Source organism: Ananas comosus, linkage group 14 (genome assembly GCF_001540865.1).
Source record: "Ananas comosus cultivar F153 linkage group 14, ASM154086v1, whole genome shotgun sequence".
NCBI classification, from domain to species: domain Eukaryota; kingdom Viridiplantae; phylum Streptophyta; class Magnoliopsida; order Poales; family Bromeliaceae; genus Ananas; species Ananas comosus.
In genome coordinates, this window is record NC_033634.1 from 4032487 (window position 1) to 4058348 (window position 25862).

Genomic DNA, 25862 nt, shown 5'->3' on the forward strand with positions numbered 1-25862 from the left:
CAACAAGGCACTAGTTGTGTGAGTGAGCTGTTTTGAATGATGCTACCATTCAAAACACAATGCAACTAATGGCCCGTTTGACTTAGTTTCTGAAAAGTGATTTGTGAAAAAGTGATTTTGGTTTGAAGAAGTGATTTTGGTTAAAAGTTGTAAAGCGTTTGGCTGAGTTTAGATAAAAGTGATTTTTCTTAAGTAATTTTGCAAAGCTGTTTGCCAAAATTTTTTTGATGTTTGCATAAATTAACTATTTTATTAAATTTTATTTTAAAATAATTTAAAATATAAATTTGAATTTGAATTAAAATTAAAATTTNAGGGTATGATAGAATTGTATTGTTTGTTTAAGGGTAATTTCGATATTTTAGTAAAAAAAAATTTAAGTGGGGAAACAGCTTATGCGGGAATCAATTTTGAGAAGCAGGTTTTTTCAGCTTCTGCTTTTGGGGGTTGAAGAATCAGTTTTCAACTTTTAGAAAGCAGAATCAGATTTTTTAGATACCTTTATCAAACACTCTATTGGGCCTAAAAGTGATTTTCAGCCGAAAATCACTTTGAAATAGCTAGGCCAAACAGGGCCTAAGTTGCATTCCATGTGTATATGTATTAAACCAAATAAGTCTCTATCATCTATAAAGACATTCCACTAGCTTAGGTAGTGAATNAGAAGCAGTTTTTTTTTTTAAGTACACTAATTTTTACCCTCTAATTTGCTTTCTAATGAGCTAACTTTTTTTAAATTTTTTTAAAATTATTTTATTTGCTTTGGAAACTATAGAATGGTTAATAAGTTAGTAGGAAAAAAAAACCAGAAAGGAAAAAGAAAAAAGAAAAAAGAAAAGAAAAAGGGCAAGTTAGCCAAAATAACTAGTCAACAAAATCAGTCCACAGATGCGTTTTGCATTCCCCACAGACATGCTATGCATCTCCTCTCTCTCTCTCTCTCTCTTGTTTCAAAAATATCCATCTCCTCTCTCTCTCTTGTTTCAAAAATATGCATCCTCTCTCTCTCTCTCTCTCTCTCTCACTTGTTTCTTATATACTCAACCCCTTGTTCCCCTTTGCCTCCCTATAACTCACTCCCATCTCCACAAACTCTCAAAACCCATCTCAAAAATCCATNATATTATATATTATTATATATATACCTGGTGTACATTAACACCTGGTAAAAAAAATTATTATATATATATCTGGTGTATATTAACACACTATACACCATAACTTATATTAAAAAACTAATATCTAATATCAAAATTTAATTAAATATATCTTAATTATAAAATTTAATAAATTAATTATATTCACTGAATTAAATTTTAAAATCTCTATTAAAGTTTCAAATTATGTTGTGTATGTTTTTATATACACTAAGTGTAGAGAATGTTTAAAAGAGTGCAATAATAATTTTCAAAAAAAAGGAGAAATTTTGCTTGCATATGGTGTATACTAATATTTTATACACCGTAAAATTATATTAGATAATGAATGAAATATCTGATAATTAATATTAACGATTTTTGTGATGTGATAGAATTGCCAAATTATCAAATTATATATCTTATAGATTTTAAAATATTAATAATTAAAAAATAGACTTGGTATATATGATATTTTCGTAGACTGGGTGAATGCACATTTGAAGTGAAGAAGGGAGAGAGAGGAGGACACATGTCACTCCCATGGCTTTTGATATAACCCAACTTTCAAATTATACTAGTGAAGAGGCCCGCGGTTTGCAGTGGGTAGAAACCGTAATAGTATCTCATTTGGTACATCTACCGAAAGTATCTCACTGTAGGCGGCAGATATGAACCCGACGATGCCTTCTCCGGCAATGGTGATAGTGACGGCGACGACGATCTCTCCGACCGCGGCGGAAGAAGTAATTGGGCGCGCATTTGTCAGAGAGAGAGAGGGAGAGAGGGAAGGAGGCGATGGTGTATAGCTAAAGATGAGAGATAGAGAATTGATGAACAAATCGGAGATAAAGAATTGAAAGTTCGGTGAAAGGAGGAAAATGGACAATAATGAATAATTGGAGATAGAGAGGTTAGGATCGTAGATAGTAGTAGGACCATTTAAATATACTAATTGGAAGTTTGGTAGTGGAACCATTTACATTAATTGAAAGTATAGTGGAGGGAAGGTAGTGGGACCATTAAATTCACTAATTGAAAGTTTGATTAATGGGACCATTAAAATGCATATTGAAAATTTAGTAAGCATGATGAATAATTGGAGATAGAGAGATTGGGATGTAGTATGACCATTTAAATATACTAATTGAAAGTTTGGTAGTGGAACCATTTACATTAATTGAAAGTATAGTGGATGAAAGGTAGTGGGACTATTTAAATGCACTAATTGAAAGTTTGGTTAATGGGATCGTTAAAATGCATATTGAAAGTTTAATGATGGAAAGAAGAAGAGTCATATACTATTGAGGGTGAAGAAAAACTTGCCACGTGGTAACAAAGATTGAGGATTCATATAGTTTAATAGATATTTACTAATATAGAAATCGCGCTTTAATGAGGATATATAAAATTTTAATTAATTAATATATAATTATTAAAAATTAAAAATTAAAAATTTAATCATGTTCCATTCAGAAAAAATATTAATATTGTTCTTCTCAATATCATAACATTTACCAATTCAATATTAAAAGTTTAGACTAAAAAATAATAATAATTTTCGCTATAAAATTAAATAACTATATTTTATTGAAAATTTTGCATAAACTACACATTAGTAATCGATTACATGGTAGTTAAACAAATGATAGCTAAATATTATAGCTGAAAGGATCTCTCAAGTCAAATAAAAATCCACATTTCATCAAAGGTAAGTATGAGGTAGTTCAACTCTTATCCTCCATAAATCTTTTTTTATACAAATCAATATAACATAAATATACTAACAATTAGATATTTATACATTTAAAAAATAATTAACTGTTTGAATCAAAAATATAGATTAAAAAAATCCATATAAATATATAATTTGATGATTTTTGTTGGATATTTTGCCCGGAACTGAGAAAAAAAAATCAAGTGAAATATGTGGAAAGATATTAATTTTAAAAAAAATAAATCGACCGTAGGGCAGGATCGCAGTGTTGTGGTTATAGATTGGGCCATCTATGACCAACACTTTGAATCGATCAAAGCTGGAAGGAGCACGATAGCTAATTTAAGGAGGAGTAAGAGAACTTGAGCAAAGCTTTTGAAATGGCTTTCTCCAAACTTCAAAAGCTCAGTAATTATTGTATGTGGTATAAGATTATTGCTTATAAGAAGATGTAGAATGTCATTACGTATAAGAGAGTTATACAAAGAGAAAAGTTATTATCTCTTGGGAAGGTGAAGAAGTTTCTTGGGGAGGTAAAAAGACTTCTTGGAAAGATGAGAAGAATTATTACCTTTAGTAAGGTGAAAAGGCCTCTTGGGAAAGTGATACAAATTATTACATTTTGAAAAGGTAAAGAAGTCTCTTGGGAAGGTGAAAAGGCTCATTGGGAATGTAAGAAGAACTATTATCTTTGGAAAGATAAAAAAACTCTTGGAAAGGTGAGAGGAAAGGTGAAAAGGCTTCTTGAGGAGGTGAAAAGCCAAAGAGATAGTTAGGAAAGAGAGAGTCTTGGTGAAAAGGCTTCTTGAGGAGGTGAAAAGGCAAAGAGATAGTTAGGAAAAAGAGGCTTAGGGAGAGCCCGACGTAAGCTCTCAAAAACCATTAAATTATGTATTTATATATATGGATTCTTTTCTTTCGTTCGAAATTTATGTATTTATATAAATTCTTTTCTTAGTTCAAAATTTATTTCTTATTTTTTGATTATTTTTTAGAAATAAAATTAGTTAGAAATATGAATTAATTAGGATGCGAATTTGGGACCCTCGTATACCAATCACCAAACCCTTTGCCATTTGCGCTAGAAGTATGTCTATTGTCTCCTTCCTCCCCTCAAAAAAAAAAAAGAAAAAAAAAAGTTATAGGTTTAGAGTGTCATTCTACAATAGATTAAAGTTTTGGGGGTATTTGTGCACTTATTCCCTTTTCATTTTGGTAACAATCTCGAGCACGCATGTTTTCCTTTTAAGTTTTCTTTTGGTATCTGTTAGCTCTTCGTAGTGCAAGAAAAAGTAAAAAAGAAAAAGAAAAAAAGGGTTTTTGGATGATGGACAAAAGCTTGTTTGCAGGTATACAAGGATCAATGTTTTGTTAAAAACTGGGCTTAAGCAGGGTATACCCCTGTTTACTCACAAAAAAAAAAAAAAAAAAAAAAAAAAAAAAAAAAAAAAAAAAAAAAACTGGGCTTAAGCATTTTCAGTAAGTGGTTCAGGCTTGGGAAGATCCAAGATAACAAAAAGCTAATACCTTACCTAAATACAGCCTGAATAAAAAATTATTCGAACTTGCGGTGACATGAAACGGAAAAAAACGAGTACACACTTCTAAGAACATAGCGAAGAACAAAGATTCTGAAACCCCTAAAGATTAAAAAAAAATAAAAAAAATAAAAAAAACTCACCGATTCGGAAAGCAAAATGATCCCAAATAGGAAATCAATTCGAACCCAAAATAAGTCAGATCAGACGGATAAGAGATATTTCCATGCCTAAGACTGCTTAATTAATATGGTAATAGAGAACTAGGATTTAACTCCCATGTAATCAAAATACCTTAGTGCCCTAGAATTTCAATGGTTATGGCTTATCATTTACAGCTATAAAAAGTGACTACGATTAGTTTTAAACCCTGGTATTACAGGAAAGCTACAACAGTAAGAAAGAAAAAAAAAATTATACTTAATGGATACAGAAAAAAAATATTTAAAGGTTACAGCTAGAAATAGATAAGAGAAGAGATAAAGCTAAAAATATTTAAAGAGTTCCACCAGGAGCTTCCTAGCAAAGCTTCAAATTGAAACTTCTGCTTGTAAGCCTAGAAGTTGTTGCTCCAACTAGCAGCTGTAAGATTGTTATTTACCAAATGTATGACATCCGCTTAAAGCACTAATCCCGCCAACCCCATCATCTAGGATCGGATATTAATGCACAATGAATTAAAAAACCCGGCTTTATTAACAGCAAAACTAGATGATTTACAGAGGAATCCTCGGCCAAACAAGCAACCAAATCAGCTCTGTAATAAATATACATCATAAAAGAAGCGCATTCTACAAGCTTCACTGTTTGAAGCACTCTAACAGATAGAGAGCACAAAAGTAAACCTTAGCTTATTGTCAGGAACCGTTTGAACAAAGTTCTACAAATTAAAAGAAAACAGCTTTTAGAAAGAGAAAAGGTGCCAACGAGATTTACAGTGGGGAGGAGCTTCTCGTTTTGTGCATGCTGCTATCATCATGCTGAGGTGGGCGAGCCAAGGAGGGCGAAGATGAGATTGCCGCGTGATATGATGAAGAGACCAGCTGCGCAAGAGCCGGCACAACACCTCCTGTGGAAATATAAATGTGTAAAAAGTAAGTACTATACATACGTACATAATTTTTAACAGTAAGAAAAAAAAGGAGAGCAAGTAACCAGTAGGTCTAGCAACTAACTATTCTACTACTTGAGATTGAAAAAACCATGTAGATACGATGTACTACTGCTACGTATCTTATTGTAACTATGGGGCCTCTTACTGTAACAGATTACTGAAGAAAGGAATAAACCTAAAGCTAAAACCAACCAAGAAACACTATGGCATTGGATTAAAGAATCAATATATGTAAAGATTGACGTTATAATCTTAGAGAAAAACTTCAGTTATCTCGACATAAGATAAGAGTATTTTGCACAAATGGTTCTGAAATGTATATATGACAATCTAGATTTTCAGGAATACATTTATATAGATTAATGACTTTTTCAAGGATAAATATGCAAAAGCCCAAAAAATGTATATGAAACCAAACTAAAATCTCAAAAGAAAAGAGTGTCACCTGCCAATCCAGCACAAGCTGAAGAGAAGACAATCACAGGTGGTGTCTGCATAGAAAAGAAGGAAAGAGACCAATTTAAGAAATTTTCCATTGGTTAAACAGCCACTTTGCATACCAATAATGCATCATAATATACCCTACAGAAGCTTATAGGAGAATTATTAATGAAAATTTTCAAGTATAATACTCACAATATCTGTTGTAGATCAAATAACTTACGCATTTCTTATGTTTCAAAAGGTATCTAAATATCTTCGAGTACCTCATTGGTTTTGTTAATTAAACACATCTCATTACCATGCTCTCTTCGTTGAAATAGGATCACATAATCTAATCAGTGCTTAATAGAATGCGAGTCAGGAAACACATTGTTCTGTGGTGTCATGTAACAAGTTTTACAAATGAGCACTAGTTTTGACAGATGGAGCTTCTATGGAAGCAGCATAACAACTATTTCATCAAAATCTCCTTAACAGCTTCTTGTTACAGCAAGACAGAATCTTCAAAGTGGAACCTCTGATTTTATAGCCAAAAATATTATCTTATCTTGCTACCATAACAAAAGCCCCAGATCTTTTGTTAGGCAACCATTTGATTTCTGGAATCTTTTGCTTTCAGAAGTAGAGAAGCCATTCCAGATGCAAGGCCCACTAAGCAGTAAACAAAGAAATAAGTGAAAACCAACATGTTTTCCTTTAAAATTTAGCCGAAAGGACTTTGCAAGCTGCAAACAAATAGAAGAAATGTTGCTTATGAAAAACAGAGAAAATCTATAACAGAGTTATTTAACTAAAATTTTATGAAAATATCAATGGAAGTTACATCGAGGTAAGATACGTACGCCAACAAGGAAATGAACCCACATTGGCCCTTTCACCCACTTCCTGACAACAGGCATAACTGCAATAGCGTTTCACAAGTTATGAATGCAAAATAATAATTACTCTTGGCATTCAGCACGGAAATACATCATCAACCATTAATAGAGAGCGTATGATAAAATGAAAAATATATTCAGATTATAACTCATCAGATAATGACTAAATAACTCAAAAAAGAGATCAAAGAATGAAGTACAGAGGGAATGCACAAAGACGTCACATAGACAAATGCGGTGATCTAAAAAGAAAAACTAACATACAATAGCAACTAAAAGCATTTAGCAGCACCAGCAACAGACAAATTGAACGCGGAGAGATAGAGAGAAAAATTAAGGAAAGAGAGAGATCCAATGTTCTATCAAGTACAAGGACGACTCAGCCCTAGGATGCAGGCAATCAACTTCAGGAATACTTCTATTTAAAAATTCAGCTCTTTTCACTTTGTGAACTCAGGATATCTCTGTTCTCCCATATTTTCATCAAAAAGAAAGGTTGATGAAGCTTTGTTCTAGAACGGCACGTTTACGTCAAAATTCAAAAGCCCATAATCACAATTTCACATAAACTCAACTGAATTGATGAAACTTATATTCAATAATCTCAACGGCATTGATGAAAAGGAAAATATACTAACTTCCAAGACAATAAACAATTTGGATAACATAGTAACTGATAGCTTTCATCCAAATATTCACTTCTACAGTTGAACTGTTGCGAGGGAGAGACCAAAAAAAAAGTTTTTGAGATAAAGAAAGGAAGTTCTCCTTGTTAGATACATGAGAGACTCATTGATGAATTTCATCTGCCATAGATAACCCATTTTAGCTAATAGGAATATGATCTATTGACAGTTGTAAAGAACCCTGGGGTAATGCGACCAACATCACCAAGTCTTAGAGATATTGTGACAAAGAGGAGATGTGACCAAGAATATGTCACCAACATGTCAAACTAATCTCCTTAAAATCCGCAATTACTGAAAGTAACAACTTCTAATTCATTACTAAGAAATCTTTTACATCCCCCCTCCCCCAGATAATTTAGAACTTTTCTTATTTCATTCTGAGAAGTTATTAAAAAGAAATTATGAGAGTTACGAAATAGATAATAACTATTGGTATTAAGTACTCATAACTGAGGTTTTTATACTATGCATTGAGGTATAGGACTTCCTGTTTGAAAGCCAGCTAAGTATAGGTTGTGCACATCCACAGGCAATTGATGAACTATGCAATGCATCAATCTGAATAACGGATTTCTATAAACCACAAATAATACAATGGGTTTGTTCATAACAGCCGTGAGCTTATAATGGTCTTGTGCGCAAGTATCATTTTACATGTTCTAGGAATTGCCTTATTTTCATGGACGAGGACTAAAATATCTGAACATACAGTGGTCCTGTTATACATGTAGTTAAAGCACCAGCATATATAAGGGGTCTCGAAACCATTTGGAGCGTAACTCTTCTTGATGCCCGACACGTAACAATATGAGCACCATAGAGAAGGGAAAACAAGATGGACGCTCCTCACACTAGTCATCTGTTCAACTCGTTTCTACTCACGGAACCTTTAAGAGGCTGCATTCCCACCAGCGATGGCATCTACAGTGGGATTAACCAATCTCCACGACAACACTAGGACCACTGTCCTACAAAGATCTTTAGTTCGCTAATGGTGTTCTAAACAAAGAAGATATGCCTACTTTAATAACTAGCACATTTTGATTAGTTTAGCTCAAAGAACAACTATATCCTGGCAAAAGAACAAAAGGAGCACACAATGAAATATCTATGTTAGTAAAATAGTGAAATAGTCAAATAAATAAATCAAACTGCAACGACCCGACCCGCTAGCAATAATAACTCGTTGGGCCAAACCACCGGCTCAAAATGCTTAAGCCCAGTTATTATATTTAATGTGTCTGCTACTTATAAACCCAACAGGCTCTCCCATATTATTCAATATGGGACTATTGTGAATTGGGATGTCACACATACGATCGCCCACCAAATTATTCTGAGAGAGAGAGAGAGAGAGAGAGAGAGAGAGTTCATAAGCATAATATCATACCATGGTTAAAACCATAAAATGTGCTTGCCGTTCCGCCAACAGCAGTGCCTATCTGTCAACATAAGAATAAAACCAAAAAGAATCAGAACAGACCAAAGCAAACCAACAAAACATCTCCAGATTACTGCATTCAATAGATTGAAATAAATCTACACAACTTTTTTCAAATAAAACCAGGGGGCTCCAAGTCTCCAACAATAAGAAACCCCACAAATTTATTTTACGATTCAAGTTGACCGCACAAAATTAAATAGTTACTGAGTTCTTTCTTACCAAATCAAGCTTTACGGAGGAAATTTAAATGAAAATTTTAAGTTACTAGTTTTTTTTTTTTTAATTAAATTTCTTTTTTTTTTCACTTAACCTCAAATTAAATTAGTAGATCGGAAAAACTAATGCAAATTTATGACCTCAAAGAAAGGGAGGATGGAGACTCACCATGGAGAAGCTGTCTCGGATCAACGGCGCCACGGTCCAAGAGCTCGTTTCCTTCCAACATATCAAAGGATTAGTTAAAGAAAAGAAAAAAAAAAAAAAAAAAAACCGCAAAATTNTTATATCAAAGTAACACTAAAAACCTAATTTCTCATCGATCGAAAGCAAGTAAGAACGATCAATCAGCGAGATCATAGAGATCGATAGCGCGCGTTTCCTTCAAACATGTCAATTGGATATCACAAAACCCACACAATCAAATCAAGGTCAACAGTATAAATCTAATTCCGCATAGATCCACGGCGAGTTCGAACGATCACGAAACGAGATCACAGATGGAGAAGAGAGAGGATTCAATACCATGTCCTTAGAGAGAGGCCCCGTGCAGTGAGGGCACCGTTGCGGAGCGCAATCGGACCCCTCCATGGACGCGGATCTCTCTCTCTCTCTCTCTCTCTCTCCCTTCGTCTTCTTCGCGCTTCCTCTCGAAGCGCTCCGCGTTGATTGTAGAAGCGCCTCTCCGGGGTGAGAGAGAAACCCTCCATTAAACCCTCATTTTCGAGCTAAGACAAAATGAACGGCGAAGATTGGTCCACCGCTTAGAGATATCGGTGGATCTCATCCATTCCTTGACGGACGATCCGGATACGATCTAACGCCCCCACAGATTCAATTTGGGGAGTCGATTTTCGAATCGGATTTTATTAGCTGGTCGGATTTGGATGCGTAATATCTATCTATAATCTATAACTCTACATTAATCCCCAAAAATCATACATGTGACAACATTATTTTTATTCTGTGTTCTCGTCGTTCGGTTTTCCCTATCCGCTGCTTCGTGATTTGCCATCTATTTATAACTCTATATTAAACCCCCTAAATCATACACGTGGTAGCATTATCTTTATTCTGTGTTCTCGCCGTTCGGTTTTTTTTATCCGCCGTAAAACATATACGTGGCAACATTATCTTTATTCTGTGTTCTCGCCATTCGGTTTTTCTTATCCGTTGCTTCGTGATTTGCCATTTTTTTTGCGCATTAAATCAGATTTAAATTTTATGTGACGAGGCCTAGGCAAAGTCAATGGTTTTGGTTGTAGCCTGTACGGGTCGGGTCGCATTTAGCTCGACCCAGCTAGCCGCTGACATGGCGCTTGCGTGGCGGGGACAGATCACTTTTGCAATTATAAATTTCGTGAACCTCTTTGTACAACAAAAATTATGAGGGGCTAAAAGCAAGAAAAAAAATACTAAAATAAAATATTTCTCCCCAAAATCCGCCCCGCCAATTTTTTTATCTATTTTTTATTCAAATGTAATTAATTAATAAAATTTACAGCTATCTCTAAAATTATATTTTTGTTAAAAATAAATAACATTTAGACATCAAATAGTATAAATAGTATTCTAAAAATATAAAAATTATTCTAAATTAAATATTTATTCAGGATGGACGCGGAAAAAAGCTGAGAATTTTTTTTTGTTTTTTTTTTTTTTTTTGGCCTTGCCATTTGGTGTGGGATCCGAATAGGAGCTCCGCCAGCCTGAATCCATTTGCATCCCTAAAACTATGCTTCTATTTGCAGCTTTAACAAATCTATTAAAATTCTTTTTTAAATAGTTCTACTCAAACATAATTTTGAGATTAAAAAGCCCATCCACCACATTTTTCGAACACTCTCTAACAGATTAAGATTTTACTCTCAAACAATATTTGAAATCATAACCAAACAAGCTAAGCAAAAAAAAAACCCAAAAGCAGGAAACAAAATTTTAAAAACAAAAAAAAAAAACATGACAAAAATTATTAAGTAAGAGCAAGGAACCATCATGAAAGAACATACAAGAGTCTCGAAAGAAAGATTAAATTCTCTAAAAATAAACTATTATTATCATCCAAGTTTGAATTAAAAAGGGTAAAAACAAACAAAAAGATGGGTTCATCCCTTCATTATGCTTTCACTTTCCGCATAAACCTGTTCTTACAACATTGCAAGAGGAAACTGTAAAGGAAAGAAAAGATCACGAGCAACGGGTAATTTAGAAGTAGGATTGGATCAAATCTGTTCCGTCGTTGCTTCAAAGAGAGATATTACTTCATTACTCTAACACTAACTAACTAGTCCTCTTCTTCATCGAACTTGATTTTCTTCGCCGTAGGTTGAAGACCCACCTGTTGCCATCAGACAGGAAGGAAAAAGTTAAAAGAAAAAAAAGTGTAAGCAATATATTATAATCTTACAGTACTGTAATAACTCCGATAAATCATCCAACTTTAGTATACAGTATATACATAGCCTAATCCCTCATAATGCGTGGCCCAGCTGGAGTTGTTCGACTGTTTAGTGCAGCTGGAGCTGCCTGAAGAAGCAGCAATAATACTCTCCCACCGAAACAGCAGAAGTAGAAGCATCAGGTAGGAGGAGCTTTTTTATTGGGAGCCACGAAGCTTATTTTAGCTCCAGATGACCGCTGATCTTCAGACTTCAGTACATGGTTAACGCTTCCAGAAAAGCTAATCCACAAGCTAGGCCAAAAGGTGGATTACATTTGGGGCAAATGTATGGATTATCCCTATACAATCCCAATATTGAGAATTGGTTGCGGTCGCTATGCGCTTTTGTTTGAACTTTTCAGTCCCTGATTGTACCTATGCGCTTTTGTTTGAACTTTTCAGTCCCTGATTGTATCTTTCTGTCCCAACCTCGACCGGCAAAAGAATCTTATTCTTCTAGTTAAGTAGTCATTTTATCCTTTTTCCTTGTGAACTAACTTCATTAAAGCAGGATTGAAAAAGTCATTTTACAGCGAAAGCTGACAAGGATGTCGGATTTATTCCAACAGTCAACAATGGAAGTGCAATACTTGTCAAAACTAAAATGTAGAAGTGAAAATTCCAGGGATCAAATCGCATTATCAGGATAGTCCGGGGACTGTACATACATTTTACCCTCACATGTTTAAACACAAGCGTTAACTATCAGGTGCTGGCTTGCGTATAATGTTTTATATTTTACTTCTGGAGACGAATCCAAAATTAGACTTAAGAACCAAATAACCCCAAGATTAAGGAGAATGAGATATTCGCTTACAAGTTCTGGGCATTCATAATCAATTCCAGCATCTTTAATTCGTTTGCGCCGCTTCTCATCTCGCTTTAGAATTCCTCGAACCATCTTTTGGTGCTCTTCTGCTGTTTTTTCCTGCAACAATATTTTACATACATATAGTAGTATTATCGAAGCTGGTAGAGTCAATCACTGAATAATTGCTTCGAGAATCATAAAGATTGGTTTACCTTGTTATGCTGCTTCCGTGAAATTTCCTTCCAATTCAACGGTATAAATCTCCTACTTACTCCTCTCCACCTAAGCCCAAGAAGGGGGGAAAAAGGAAAAACCATCATCATAGGATATATTCCATTGTTACCCAGTTTTCATCAAAGGCATGATGGTGAGTATGTCGATGCACATTGTATATAATTTCATATTCTGATGGTCTAAAATGTTCAGGCAAATTATTGATGGCAAGGAGAAAACCCAGCTAATGACATTGCGTAGGCTCTACAATGTCGAGATAACCAATAAGTGAAAAATAAGGTCATATGAGGAGAAGTCTAATCAAATGGCATCCTCAATTTGCTAGATATCAATGCTTATTATAAAGGTCGTTCTCCAAAAACTTACAGCTTTGGATGAACGCGCTCTGGTGGAACCGGATGAATTTGAAGGGTGTGCTCAAACAGTAAGTAATTGTTCATCTCCTCAGCCACGACCTTGGCTACCTGAACAAGTTATCATGCAAAAAACAGCATTTAATAAAACCTAGGCTAAAAAGTTTAACCAACATAATGTTGGGATTCTTAATTTACCTCAGGGTTTTCAAATTCAAGAAATCCGTAGTGCTTGGATTTTCCTGTCTAAAAAACCACACAACGTTTAGAACAAATAGACGAAAATATACAATACAAAAAGGATCATATTAACTACAAAAAATCATAATCCAATCATATGTAAGAACACTGAAAAAGCAATCCATTTAAAGCTAAGAAAGATAAACATCATTACTAGCGTCCCTTAGTGGTAATCAAGAGTGGCTTTCGTAATCCCAGAAGCAACAACATAAATAAAAAAACTACGAAATATGTAAAGTTTAGACACTTCTGAGCAACTTATTATCGTTTGATAGGCGAGAATTGGCTGTTATTAAATGCTTTGCCTATCTATTGTATTTGTATCACCTATTTTCAATTTCTTCACCTACCTTCAGCGCATAAATGGCCTCCAAATGACCGTCCTTACAATACATTTAGCTTCTTATATAGGTTAAGTCCAAGATGAGTGGCTCATCAAGTTTGGTGATTTAGATTGATTTCGAACATTTACTTCTTCGCAAAAAACTTGAAAACTTAGTTTACAGGGAAAAGGAGATCCACATACAAAGGGAAAAAAGGACATACAGAGAGATAGTTTGAACATTCAAAATATGCGAAAGGAACATACCAAAGAGCTAGACCTCAGCTTAAAGTTTTAAACACACAATTATGAAACAAAGCATAGCTACTATATGTGATTTACAATACATAGTTCTTGCGAAAAGCATAAATTTTTGTATGCATTCCCAAAAAAAAGCTTTTCTATCACCAGTAACAATAAAATAAACACAAAAAAATAACAAAGCACTTCAAAAAAGATGCATACCTTCCTGTTTCGAGCAAGTCTCAATCTCTTAATTTTCCCAAACTGCTTAAAGAATCCTGCATTAAAGCAAAATGAACTTCTAAAGTACTCAATCTACAACAATCACAAGAAAGTTTGATCTCTCTAATAACAGCACAAAAAAGCAAGTCACCTTCCATCTGTTCCTCATAAAACCCATGAGGAATGTGCCCGATGTACAAAACCGTCGCAGTATCTTTCTTCGGCTCCTCCTTTTCCACTATTTCCCTCCCCGGACCCCCTTCGAAAGGCTACAATTATACCGAAAAGAATGCATTTTTAATCCCAAAAAGATTAAAATAATAATGAGGTGAAAGTGCATGGAGATCCCCTCAACTACAGGCCACCTAAACTCAACCGCTGAACTATTGTTTCATTTGATTGAATTGCTTTAAAATTTTTTTTCTCAACATTGAATTGGGAATTCGTTTAAATTAACAACTCTCTTAGCTATCAATCATCTACAGTAACAAAAAAAATCTGTGGTTCTATCAGGTGGAAAAATGTTACAAACAGTTATATTTAACATAAATACTTCTAAATTTAGCAAAATCCCTATAAATCAAAAGAGAAGTCTCAGATCGAAAAAGACATAGCTAAGGGCTCTATTCAGAGTGCCCTAGAGTTGATAAATTCCCTGTACATATTTTTACCAAATAACATGCATAAATAATAAATAGGCAAAAAAGAGTGCGATAAATTCTAAAAAATGAGGGAAAATATGAAGAAAATTTGAAAAATACCAAAAAATCGGCAGAAGATTCGTTCTTGCGACGAGAAAGCGTGAGCTGAGCAGAAACTTTCTTCAGATTTTTCTTCAAAGCCTTCTTCGCCTTCGCCCCCATCCTAGGTCAAAATTAGTCGCTAAAAATCGAAAAATTACGAGGAAATTAGGAATAAATTGGGGCAAAACCTGGAATTGGAGAGAAATAGAGAGGAACAATATGGATTGTTGCAGAGATTCTTCTTACCTTGATGCCTATGAGATCGAGAGGGAGGAGAGGCGCGGGAGAGAGAAACGGAACGAGGATTAGGGTTTTAGCGTTAGGGTTTCAGCGGAAAAGGAGACGGGGATTGTCTCTTGCGTTTTTACGACTCGACCCAAACAAAAGGTAAAATTACAAATGTATCCCTCTCGCAATTTGGCATAGTATCCCCTCACAATTTGGCATAAAATTGGTAAAAATCTGTTTAGCTTACCAATAGGAATGTCAATGACTATGGATATCCGAAATTTTATCCGAACCCGAATCCGAACGAAGCAAATTTATTCGATACTAAATGAATATGGTTTTGGATGTGAATATCAAAAACAAAATTCCGACGGATATGAATACGAATATAGATTTTGACTGTATCGGACCCAAACCCGAATATCACCCGAACCCGATCCGAATCTGAATTTATTTTACATTATATATAATATGCATATAAAAATTTGATATTATATTTGAATTTGTATTTTAAAAATTTAAATTTAATAAAATATTTTTTGAAATATTGAAAAAAGAAATAATTATTTCGGGTTCGGATTTTCGTGGTCGGATTCGGGTTTTGGATTTTTGGTCAGGTTCGGGTTTGAATATGGATTTTAAAAACCGATCGGGTTCGGATTTTAGATTTGGAGTCGGGTTCGGATTTGGGCTTTTAAAAATCCGCCCTGAATCCGACACGTTGACATCCCTACTTATCCAAACTATGGACTGGTTAATCTTTCAATTCAATTTGCTCGATTTGTATTATTCAATAGTATTTTGACTTTAAAATTTAGGCTAATTATATTTTTAATAAATCTATAGTTACAAAAATTACTTGAAATATCTATATCTATATCAATACTATATATAAAAGCGTATAAGAATTCCGACAATGACAGACGGAATCCAAAAAAGTATAAAATAATGATTAATTTGTTAAAAATATCTCAATAAAAACGAGGGCTTTGTTTGCATTTAGCCCCTTGGCAAATTCTTATTTTAAAATTAGCCCTGTCAAAATTTAATTTGCAAAAATGGCCCTCGGCCTGCCACGCAGGTGCCACGTCAGCGCTACGCGGGCAGGGCTGGGGCCAGGGTATTAAGTTGAACACGGTGAATCATTCACCGTGTCTAAACACGGTGAATGGTTCACCATATTTAGTACGTATTTTTTGTATATTTAAAAGAGGAATAGGTAGTAGGGATGTCAATAGGTATGGATATCCGAAATATTATCCGAATCCAAACCCGAATAAATTATATATATATACATAATTTATTTTTATTTATTTATACAATATATAAAATATTTAATAATTTTTATTTTTTAGATCTTCATCCAACGGTATAGATTTTTAAAACCCGTTGGATTCAGGTTCGGATTTCGAGTTTTTGGTCGGATATGGATATGGGTATGAATTTTTAAAATCCGCCGGGTTCGGATCAGGGTTTGGATTTTAATTTGATTTTCGGATTGAGGTTCGAATTTTTGAAAAAGAGAAGAAAAGGAATACAAACTCCCTATTCCTCTTTTCAATATACAAAAAATACGTACTAAACACGGTGAACAATTCACCGTGTTTAGACACGGTGAATGGTTCACCGTGTTTAACTTAACTACCGCGCCCAGTCCGGCCAGCGTGGTGCTAACGTGGCGCCTGTATGGCAGACCTAGAGCTATTTTTACAAATTAAATTTTGACAGGGCTATTTTTAAAATAAAAATTTGCCAGGGGACTAAATGCAAGAAAAGCCCTAAAAACGAACATTTATGATTAATCTATTAAATCTCTACTATATCCAAAAAAAAAAAATATTATTAATATTCCATACGAATAGTTATGATTAATTTGTTAAAAATATCTCAAATAAAAACGAACGGTTATGATCAACAATTAAATCTCTACTATATCCAAAAATAAAATAAAATAATATTCCCTACGAATAGTTATGATTAATTTGTTAAACATATCTCAAATAAAAACGAACGATTATGATCAATCCATTAAATCTCTACTATATCCAAAAATCTATTTCTTACTAATTGTTATGATCAATTTGTTAAAAAAATATACCAAATAAAAACAGTTATGATCAATCTATTAAAAAATAGCATTTCTATCTATCTATAAATTCAATCTTACGAACGATTATAATCAATTTGTTAAAACATATCTCAAATAAAAATAAATGGTTATGATCAATTTATTAAAAAAATAGCATTCCTATGCATCTATTTTACATTAAAATCAAAATTTGAGTTTAAATTATGAATTAAATTTAATTTTTAATATCAAATTTGAATTAATAATTAAATTTTTTATTACAGTGAATCAAAATTAAATTTTAAATTTTAAAGTAAATGTGAATTAAATTTTGATGCTTTTAGTTTAAAACACATATTTAAATTTGATTCATCAAAAATCAAAAAGTATATAAAAATATTCGATGTATATAAAAAAAAGAAGTAGGATATTGTAAATATTTTCTAATAAAATATAACATATTAATTTATAAATATAATTTTTATTGTAAAATTTTGGATATATATAATGTACAAATTTATATTGATTTAAATAAATTATAATAATTGTTTACGTGCATTTTAACACCTACATTTTACTAGTCGTATACTATATTCTAAAAGCACGTATTTCTTTTAAGTTTGGGTCTGTCAACAGACCCATTCTTTGAGCGAGAAATAATATTGATTCCTCTTCGTACGTAAAATAAATAATATAATAAAACAAATTTTAATTTCTGTTTATCTCTAAAATAGAAAAAAAATATATATACTTATCCAAATTTTTGCCAAGCGAAAAATATCTACTGTGAATATATATTTGAATTAATATGATGTACAAATTTATGATCAATTTGTAAAAAATTATCTCAAATAAGAACGAACAATTATGACTAATTTGTTAAAAAAAAAATTTATACTTATCTATAACTTCAATTCTACCAACGAGTATGATCAATTGGTTAAAAATATTAAAAATAAAAATAAACGGTTATGATCAATCTGTTAAAAAAAACACTTATATCCATTCATTTTACATTAAAATTTAAATTTGAGTTTAAATTGTGAATTAAATTAATTTTTTAATTTTTGATATCAAATATATCCATATATTTTATATTAAAATTTAAATTTAATATTGTAGATATTTTCTAATAAAATATAACATATAAATTTATAAAATGTTTTATTTTAAATTTTTAAATAAATATAATTTGCAAATTTTTATTAATTTAAAATAAATTAAATAATTGTTGCGTGTGCTAATTCAAAATGGTCCGCAATTCAGATAGGTTCTCTACTCACGGAGTTGTTTGAGATGCAAATGCAAATCCATAAAAAATAAGGAAAAAAAACTGAAATTGGGCCGAAATTTAATGCTTTGCTCCATACTTTTTGGGATGACACGCTTATCGAGGCAACTAGGCCTGATTACAATCGGGCCCACAAGCCCAAGCCTAATTAGGTCTCTTATAGCCCCAATTCTCTAAACTGAAATATTTTCATTTTTATTTTTTCCTTTTTTTTGTATTATTATTATAATAAAGATTCGAGTTAATTTCATGCACGTTCCTACAAATATAGTGAATGTCAAATATATACCTACAAAGTTCAACTTTCATATATTATCCTTACAAAAGTTCTAATATTTTTAAATACGTCTCTCTGATCGTTTTCGTTAGAGACATGCTTATATTTTTAATTTTGCCATCACAAATATATTCCTCCAAAAGTCATAACAATACAATATAAGAGAAGTAAAAATATTAAAAACTAGTCAGAGTTAAGTATTTAATCTATGATTAACTAAATTTTTCTAACAGATTCTAACGGTAGAGATATATTTGAAAATATTATGACTTTTATAAGAACAATATATGAAAGTTGAATTTTGTAGGAATATATTTGCTATTTACTTTATTTGTAGGGATCTGAATGAAATTAATCCTAAAGATTTTCTCAGTATGACCATTTCAAAAAATTTTGTATAACCATTCAAAAGATTCGAACGTAACATTTAACTGGTGTGACGTGATTGGAGAAAGCAAACTATTGTGAACTTAGACCCATTTTACTAACATAAATATGAAAACTTTTTTAAAAATGAAAAAAATAAACATACACCCCTTCCTTTTTTAGTTTTTTAAGTCCTTTCCTTTTATGGCCATCACTTAGTATTACCAAAAGAAGCTAACTTTACATAAGGACCAAACTTAAGCTCATGAATCATGAATGTTGGGTCCTAGTACTACTAGATCAAGTGTACTTTGTTCAATGCCCTAGCTAGCTAGCTAGGATCCAAGTAAACCCTCTCCTTTCTCACTTTCTAAAGCAAGGAAAATTAAAAACAAAATAAAAAAGTGTCACACCCCCTTTTCCCATCACCCTATGTACCTATGCTTGCTTTCTTTTGAGCTCTTCTTATATTCAAAAGTACACCCAAGTTCCACATTGATCCCACTCCAATTTGTAGCTATTCTTGCTTTTTCCAAACACACAAAGCTATATAAGCCTATAGCCACTTCAACTACAAAGAAAAGCTAGTGAGACATGGACAAAACATGTGGCTCCCCACATGCCCACCCTTTCATATGTTGGGCCTTAGCTTTTGCTTCCCCAAAAGCACTTCTTTATGTGTGTAAAAAGAAGAGAGAGAGAGAGAGAGAGAGAGAGAGAGAGAGAGAGATCAATGAGTCCCACACAATTGGTGGAAGCTTGAGGAGGAGAACTCTCCATCCCTCCCAACCCTAGCTTTGCTCACTTTGTAACCATTCATTCCAAGATTTTTTCTTCTTCTTCTTCTTCTTCTTCTTGGCTAAATATAGCAGCTCGGTTTCTGAACTTTTCGTTTGAATAATTTAATTTTTGATCCTCAAAAATATCTTTTTTTATTAACTGATCGATCTTATTCCTTTTGTAAAACGCGTAAGTTATTTTAGTTTAACCTAAGCAGAATAAATATTACTCTTTTATAACAAAAATTAAAATTTTTCTTAAGATTCAAGGACTAAAGTTCGACATAATTTATTTATATATAAAAACTCGACGGCCAGAAATCAAATTATAATATCAAAAAAGCACAATAATAATCCATAAATTTATTTATTTATCTATTTATTTATTTGTTCCTTCCCACTTCAATTCTCCTCAACTACTTGTGATCAACCACAGCCATAAGAGCTTGGATTCTTATATGGGCTTGTGTGGTTGGTAGGGTTTTGAGTGTGGGATGTTATTATATCTTCAAAAAAGTGAGGGACCCACGTGGCAAATTATATCCAACTCAATTAATTTTGGGACCACTTCTTGGTTTTTTGGATTAATTTCATATAGGTACATATAAATATAACAAATGACAAATATATTTTTATAAATTTTAATTTTTATGTATTTTTTCTATAAAAGTCATGATATTTTCAAATATATTCTTGTTGTTAGAATTTGTTAGAAAAATTTAGTTAACCAGAGGTTAAATATTTAACCATAATTAATTTTTGACATTTTTGCCCATCTTATATTATACTATAATAATTTTTGAAGGGACATATTTATTATGGCAAAATTAAAAATATAAATAGCTTTTTGACTGTTCTCTAATTATAATAAATTAGAATGACATATTTAAAATTATTAGAATTTTTATAAAAATAATATATAAAAATTAAATTTTATAAAAATATATTTATTATTTATTATATTTATAGGGACACGTATAAAATTAATTCCTTTCTTTTTTGATTTAGTGGGATTTTCAAGTTGCGGTGGAGAGCAAAGAGAGGGTCAAAAGATGTGGTGGGAAATGGTCTTTCGAAATAGATCTTATTCGCCACGTCAGTAGACACAACACCACGTGTCGAGTTATCGTTGGTGGGAGTTTTTCCACGTGGCGTATTACCACGTGGGTTGTATCAATTTAAACTCAATTTTGAACTTTGGTGTGGAAAAAATCTTTTAGATAAATTTGCGTATAGATTCCTTAACTATTTGCTATTTTGAAAGCAACTATTTTATAACTACTAATTTAAATTATTGGGCGTGATTTTGCCAGTAGTTCTGTCCGATATAAAATCAAAGGTTATGTACACAAACTCGAAATTTAAACTCATACAGATGCTAAGATTCTCGATCTTACGCCAGAAAATAAAAAAAACTTCAGCCGTTGGCTCCCCAATAACACCTCGTTGAAGAATTTCGATTCACTGTCATGTGTCAATGTCGTCTCTATCTAAAGTGGTTATAATTTTTCTCTTTAATACACTCTCGAATGGAGGTAAAATTAACGGATAACAGTAGATCGAAAGTTCTTCAATAAAATATTATTGGGAAGCTCCTCACTGAAGTTTTTTTTTTAAATAAAAGTCGGCATCTTGATACCTAATCACCAAGCAATTTGTTTGAAAAACAGCTAAGATTGAAGGGATAAGAGTCCCATTTTTTGGGGTCCACTATTATATTGAGCTCATAAGTAAGATAACATCATCGAAGTCAATGTATTTATCATTAATTAATGAAACTAATTGAGTGTACATACAAATGCACATAATAATTATTTCAATTTAGTTTAAATCAATATAAATTTGTGCATTATATTTATTTAAAAATTTACAATAAAAATTATATTTTATAAACTCATATGTTATATTTTATTAAACAATATTTGCAATATTATATATTTTTTTATATACATTAAATATTTTTATACATTGTTTGATTTTTGATGATCTATAATTTAAGCATGTATTTTAAACAAAAGGCATCAAAATTTAAAATTTAATTTTGATCCACTATAATTAAAATTTTTTAATTGTTAATTCAAATTTGATATCAAAAATTAAATTTAATTCACGGTTTAAACTCAAATTTAAATTTTAATGTAAAATAAATGGATGGGAATGCTATTTTCTAACAGATTGATCATGACCGTTCGTTTTTATTTGAAATATTTTTAACAAACTAATCATAACTCTTCGTAAAATTAGATTTATAGGTGGATATGAATGCTATTTTTTAACAAATTGATCATAACCGTTTGTTCTTATTTGAAATATTTTTTAACAAATTAATTATAAAAATTCGTAGGGAATATTCTTTTATTCCTTTTTGATTCCTTATATCATTTCCATAGGCTTTTTATATAGTATAGATAGATTATAGTATTAAGTTATATTAATATACTAATTAATTGATTAATTAATTAAGTAATTAATTAAGTTTGACAATAACAAATCCTTGGAAAGTTCCCTCAATTTGTGACTACTGCTTCACGGAAAGCGTGTGGATATGTAGGAATAAACTGCGCTTTAAAAAGCGTGTTGTCAAGAAAAAGTGCAATTAGAAATATTAAATTATAGGGAAGGAATATTTCTTAAGAAGTTCATTTATTTTTTATGTCATATGGATGGTTTTAATTATCATAAATTAAAGATTAGAATTAAAATCTCAGCCAATGAATTTGGAATTATAAATTATTTTAAAGTGAACCATTTAATATATATATAATAATCGATATAATATATATAGATATATAATATATTATACATATATATAATATAAAATAATATATACTATATATATATCATATATATAATTATATAGTATTATTTTTCATTATTTTTTAAAGAAAATTAAGCGCTCTTTAAGTTGGATATTCAATGCAACTATAACTTATATAATTGAGTTTTATAAGATTATGTGCACATATTCAGATGAAAATAACATGCTAATTATAAGTCACTTTAGATAGAATAAGAGTCTATTGAATTACTTGGGTAATAGATTATAAAAATAAATAAAATAATTACATCTTTTCCGAATGAAAGCAAATAAGAGAATGATCTAAAATGCCAGGAAATTCCCATTTTTTATTTTAATTTTTCTAAAAACGTGCGCACGAATAATAATCACTATTAGCTCAATAACAAAATATTATTATTAATTATTATAATTATTTTCGTAGTAATATATAAATATTAAAGTACTAAATATATTAAAAAATAATTTATGATTTTGTAGTGGAGTGAAAAGGAAAAGTGCAAAGCATGGGCTTTTTTTTTTTTTTTCCTCCTTATCCTCCGCCCCGCGTTCCTATTGGCGCGTACCTTTCCACACCGGTAAACCGTTGCGATGGCGCCACGTGTGGCTGTTGTTAAATCGACGTTTGGGAACGGTGGGGCCCACGAGCACGTGAGTACTCGACGCTGATTGGTCGGCCGAGTTGGAGTGGTGGGGTCCACCTGTTTTTTTTGGCTTTTTGTTTCTTGGTGAGCGAGTTTAATAACAGGAGAGATTATTCCGTAGACCGTGGTCCACGGTGCACCGGCCTCCTATATTTCATCATTGACATTTTCTTTTTAATTTTAAATGATTAGATAAATCTATAATATTTTTTCCTATGTCCATCCTATGTTTATAAAGTTAAAAATTTTAAATTCTTTAAGTTTTTTTTTTAATTTTTTTTTTATTCTCTATACATCGAATAATTATTATAAAATAATTTTTTAAATTATCAACCAATATGATTTAAAGTTTTTGAAAATAATTTAAGTTTTGATAAATCGAACTTACCTAATCTGCTATAACTCATCATATTTTTTTACCAAATTAGATAATTATAATAATTAAATAATCACCTGGCTTTATTGCAGTTAGTAATTATTGGCAGGTGCCTAAATCCAGTCGGAGTAAAATATAACTATTGGTAAGAGTATTCACAGATATTTCTGATTATTATTTTTTAAAATTTTAGAGTGGCGTGGTGAGATTAGAACTAATGGAAAGGGCCTATGTAAAATTTTTCAAAAGTTTTGGATTTGAGAGAGATATGTGGTGAACCGGGTCTAGGGAACAAATTCGTGAAAAGGGCGAGCGAGGTTAACGGCTCCGGTGACGCAAAGGGGCCTTTTCCGCCTCGCCTTTTGAGGTGGGCCCCACTATGTCGCGGAATTTAAAGCGTGACGTGGAGCCTTGGGCGGCTAATGGCTCACCGGTTGTGGCCGGTAATAATAAAGAAGTGTCCAATATCTCCTTTTTGCCTTTTTTTTTTTTTTTTTATTGCCAATTTGTATAAAAAAATTCGCTTATTTTGGATTTTTATAAAATCGGGCCATCTTTTTTATTTTTGCATATTCAGTCTGCTTTTTCAGCAAACTGACTAAAATACTCTTATACCTCTTTCTCTCTCCTATTTTTTTTTTTCTTTTGTTCTTTTTTTCTTTCTCTTCCCAGAGAGCGGACTCGCCGGCACACCCCGGCACCTTCCTCGTCTCCGACCCTGCCGAGGCCGCACCGCCACTTTTTTTTTTCCTCTCCAACTCTCCTCCACCGTTTCCAACGACGACGCCTCTCTCACCCTTCCCCGTTCTTCTCATCCTTTCCCTCTCCTTCCTTCTCTGCCACATCCGACGACGATGCATCTTCGTCGGCGCCGACACCGGCACCGACACCGTGGAGGTCACTGCGACGCTGAAGCTTCGGAGCGGGGGGTTCTTATCGGCATCGTCGCCGGCGCCGTGGAGAGGGGTGAAAAAAAAATTATAAAAGAAGCAAAAACAAAATAAAGATAAAAAAGTATAGAAAAAGAATGATGAAGATGAAATTGCATCGTTAATTGCAAAAAAAATTATAAGTTGCACTACTTAAGATGTAAAATATAGTTTTAAGATAAAAATTACACTCTTTAAACGAAAATTATACTCTTTGGGAGATATTTATATTGTTTCTCCTCTTATTGCACTCTTTCAGANTATAAAAAGAATGATGAAGATAAAATTGCATCGTTAATTGCAAATTTAAGATAAAAATAGTGCAACAAGAGGAGAAACTGTACTTACTAAGATAAAAATTACACTCTTTAAACGAAAGTTTCACTATTTCTCCTCTTGTTGCACAATTTCTCTTCTTGTTACACTATTTTTTATCTTAAACTATATCCCTTTAAGAGATATTTATACTGTTTCTCCTCTTGTTGCACTATTTTTATCTTAAACTGCATCCTTTAAGAGAAAAAACAGTGTAACAAGAGGAGTAATAGTGCAACAAGAGAAAAACAGTGCAACAAGAGGAGAAATAGTATAAATATCTCTTAAATGAGTGCAGTTTAAGATAAAAAATAGTATAACAATAGGAGAAATGGTGCAACAAGAAGAGAAATAATGCAATTTTTATTTAAAGAGTGTAACTTTCATCTTAATGGATATAGTTTATATTTGAAATAGTGCAATAAGAGGAGAAACAGTGTAAATATCTCCCAAAGAGTGTAATTTTTGTTTAAAAAGTGTAATTTTCATCTTAAAGCTGCAGTTTACATTTTAAGTAATAAAACTTATAATTTTTTTTTCAGTTAACGATGCAATTTCATTTTCATCCTTATTTTTCTATAATTTTTTATCTTTATTTTTTTTTCTTGCTTCTTTTATAATTTTTTTGGTTACCCCTCTCTGCCAACGGCCACGGCGCCGGCGACGATGCCGCTAAGGACCTCCCGCTCCGAGGCTGCAACGCCGCAGTGACCTCCACGGTGTCGGCGCCGGCGCCGAGATGCATCGTCGTCGAAGGCGGCAGAGGAGGAGGGAGAGGGAGATGACGAGAAGGGCGGAGGAGGGCAAGAGAGGCGTCGTCGTCGGAAACAGTGGAGGAGAGTCTAAGAGGAAAAAAAAAAAGAGCCGCGACGTGGCCTCGGCAGGGTCGGAGGCGAGAAGGTGCAGGGGTGTGCATGCGAGGGTAAGGATGCGCCGGCATATTGTCGGTGCCGGCGAAGATGCGTCGTCGTTGGAAGCAGCAGAGAAGGAAGGAGAGAGAGAGGATGA

General features: G+C 32.6%; 2 protein-coding genes across 2 annotated transcripts; both read right to left on the bottom strand.

The window, feature by feature from the left end:
• On the bottom strand, nucleotides 5065-9871 carry LOC109719940. The gene is made up of 6 exons (XM_020246796.1): nucleotides 9702-9871; nucleotides 9345-9395; nucleotides 8907-8958; nucleotides 6792-6850; nucleotides 5951-5996; nucleotides 5065-5460 (listed from the first exon to the last, which is right to left on the bottom strand). Exons 1-6 carry the CDS (start codon nucleotides 9765-9767, stop codon nucleotides 5324-5326), a joined length of 411 nt encoding a protein of 136 aa, XP_020102385.1. The 5' UTR covers nucleotides 9768-9871; the 3' UTR covers nucleotides 5065-5323.
• On the bottom strand, nucleotides 11193-15140 carry LOC109719911 (MKI67 FHA domain-interacting nucleolar phosphoprotein-like). The gene is made up of 9 exons (XM_020246754.1): nucleotides 15031-15140; nucleotides 14803-14923; nucleotides 14193-14310; nucleotides 14042-14097; nucleotides 13213-13260; nucleotides 13028-13125; nucleotides 12640-12709; nucleotides 12434-12544; nucleotides 11193-11514 (listed from the first exon to the last, which is right to left on the bottom strand). The coding sequence occupies exons 2-9, from the start codon at nucleotides 14902-14904 to the stop codon at nucleotides 11461-11463; spliced, it is 657 nt and encodes a 218-aa protein (XP_020102343.1). The 5' UTR covers nucleotides 14905-14923; nucleotides 15031-15140; the 3' UTR covers nucleotides 11193-11460.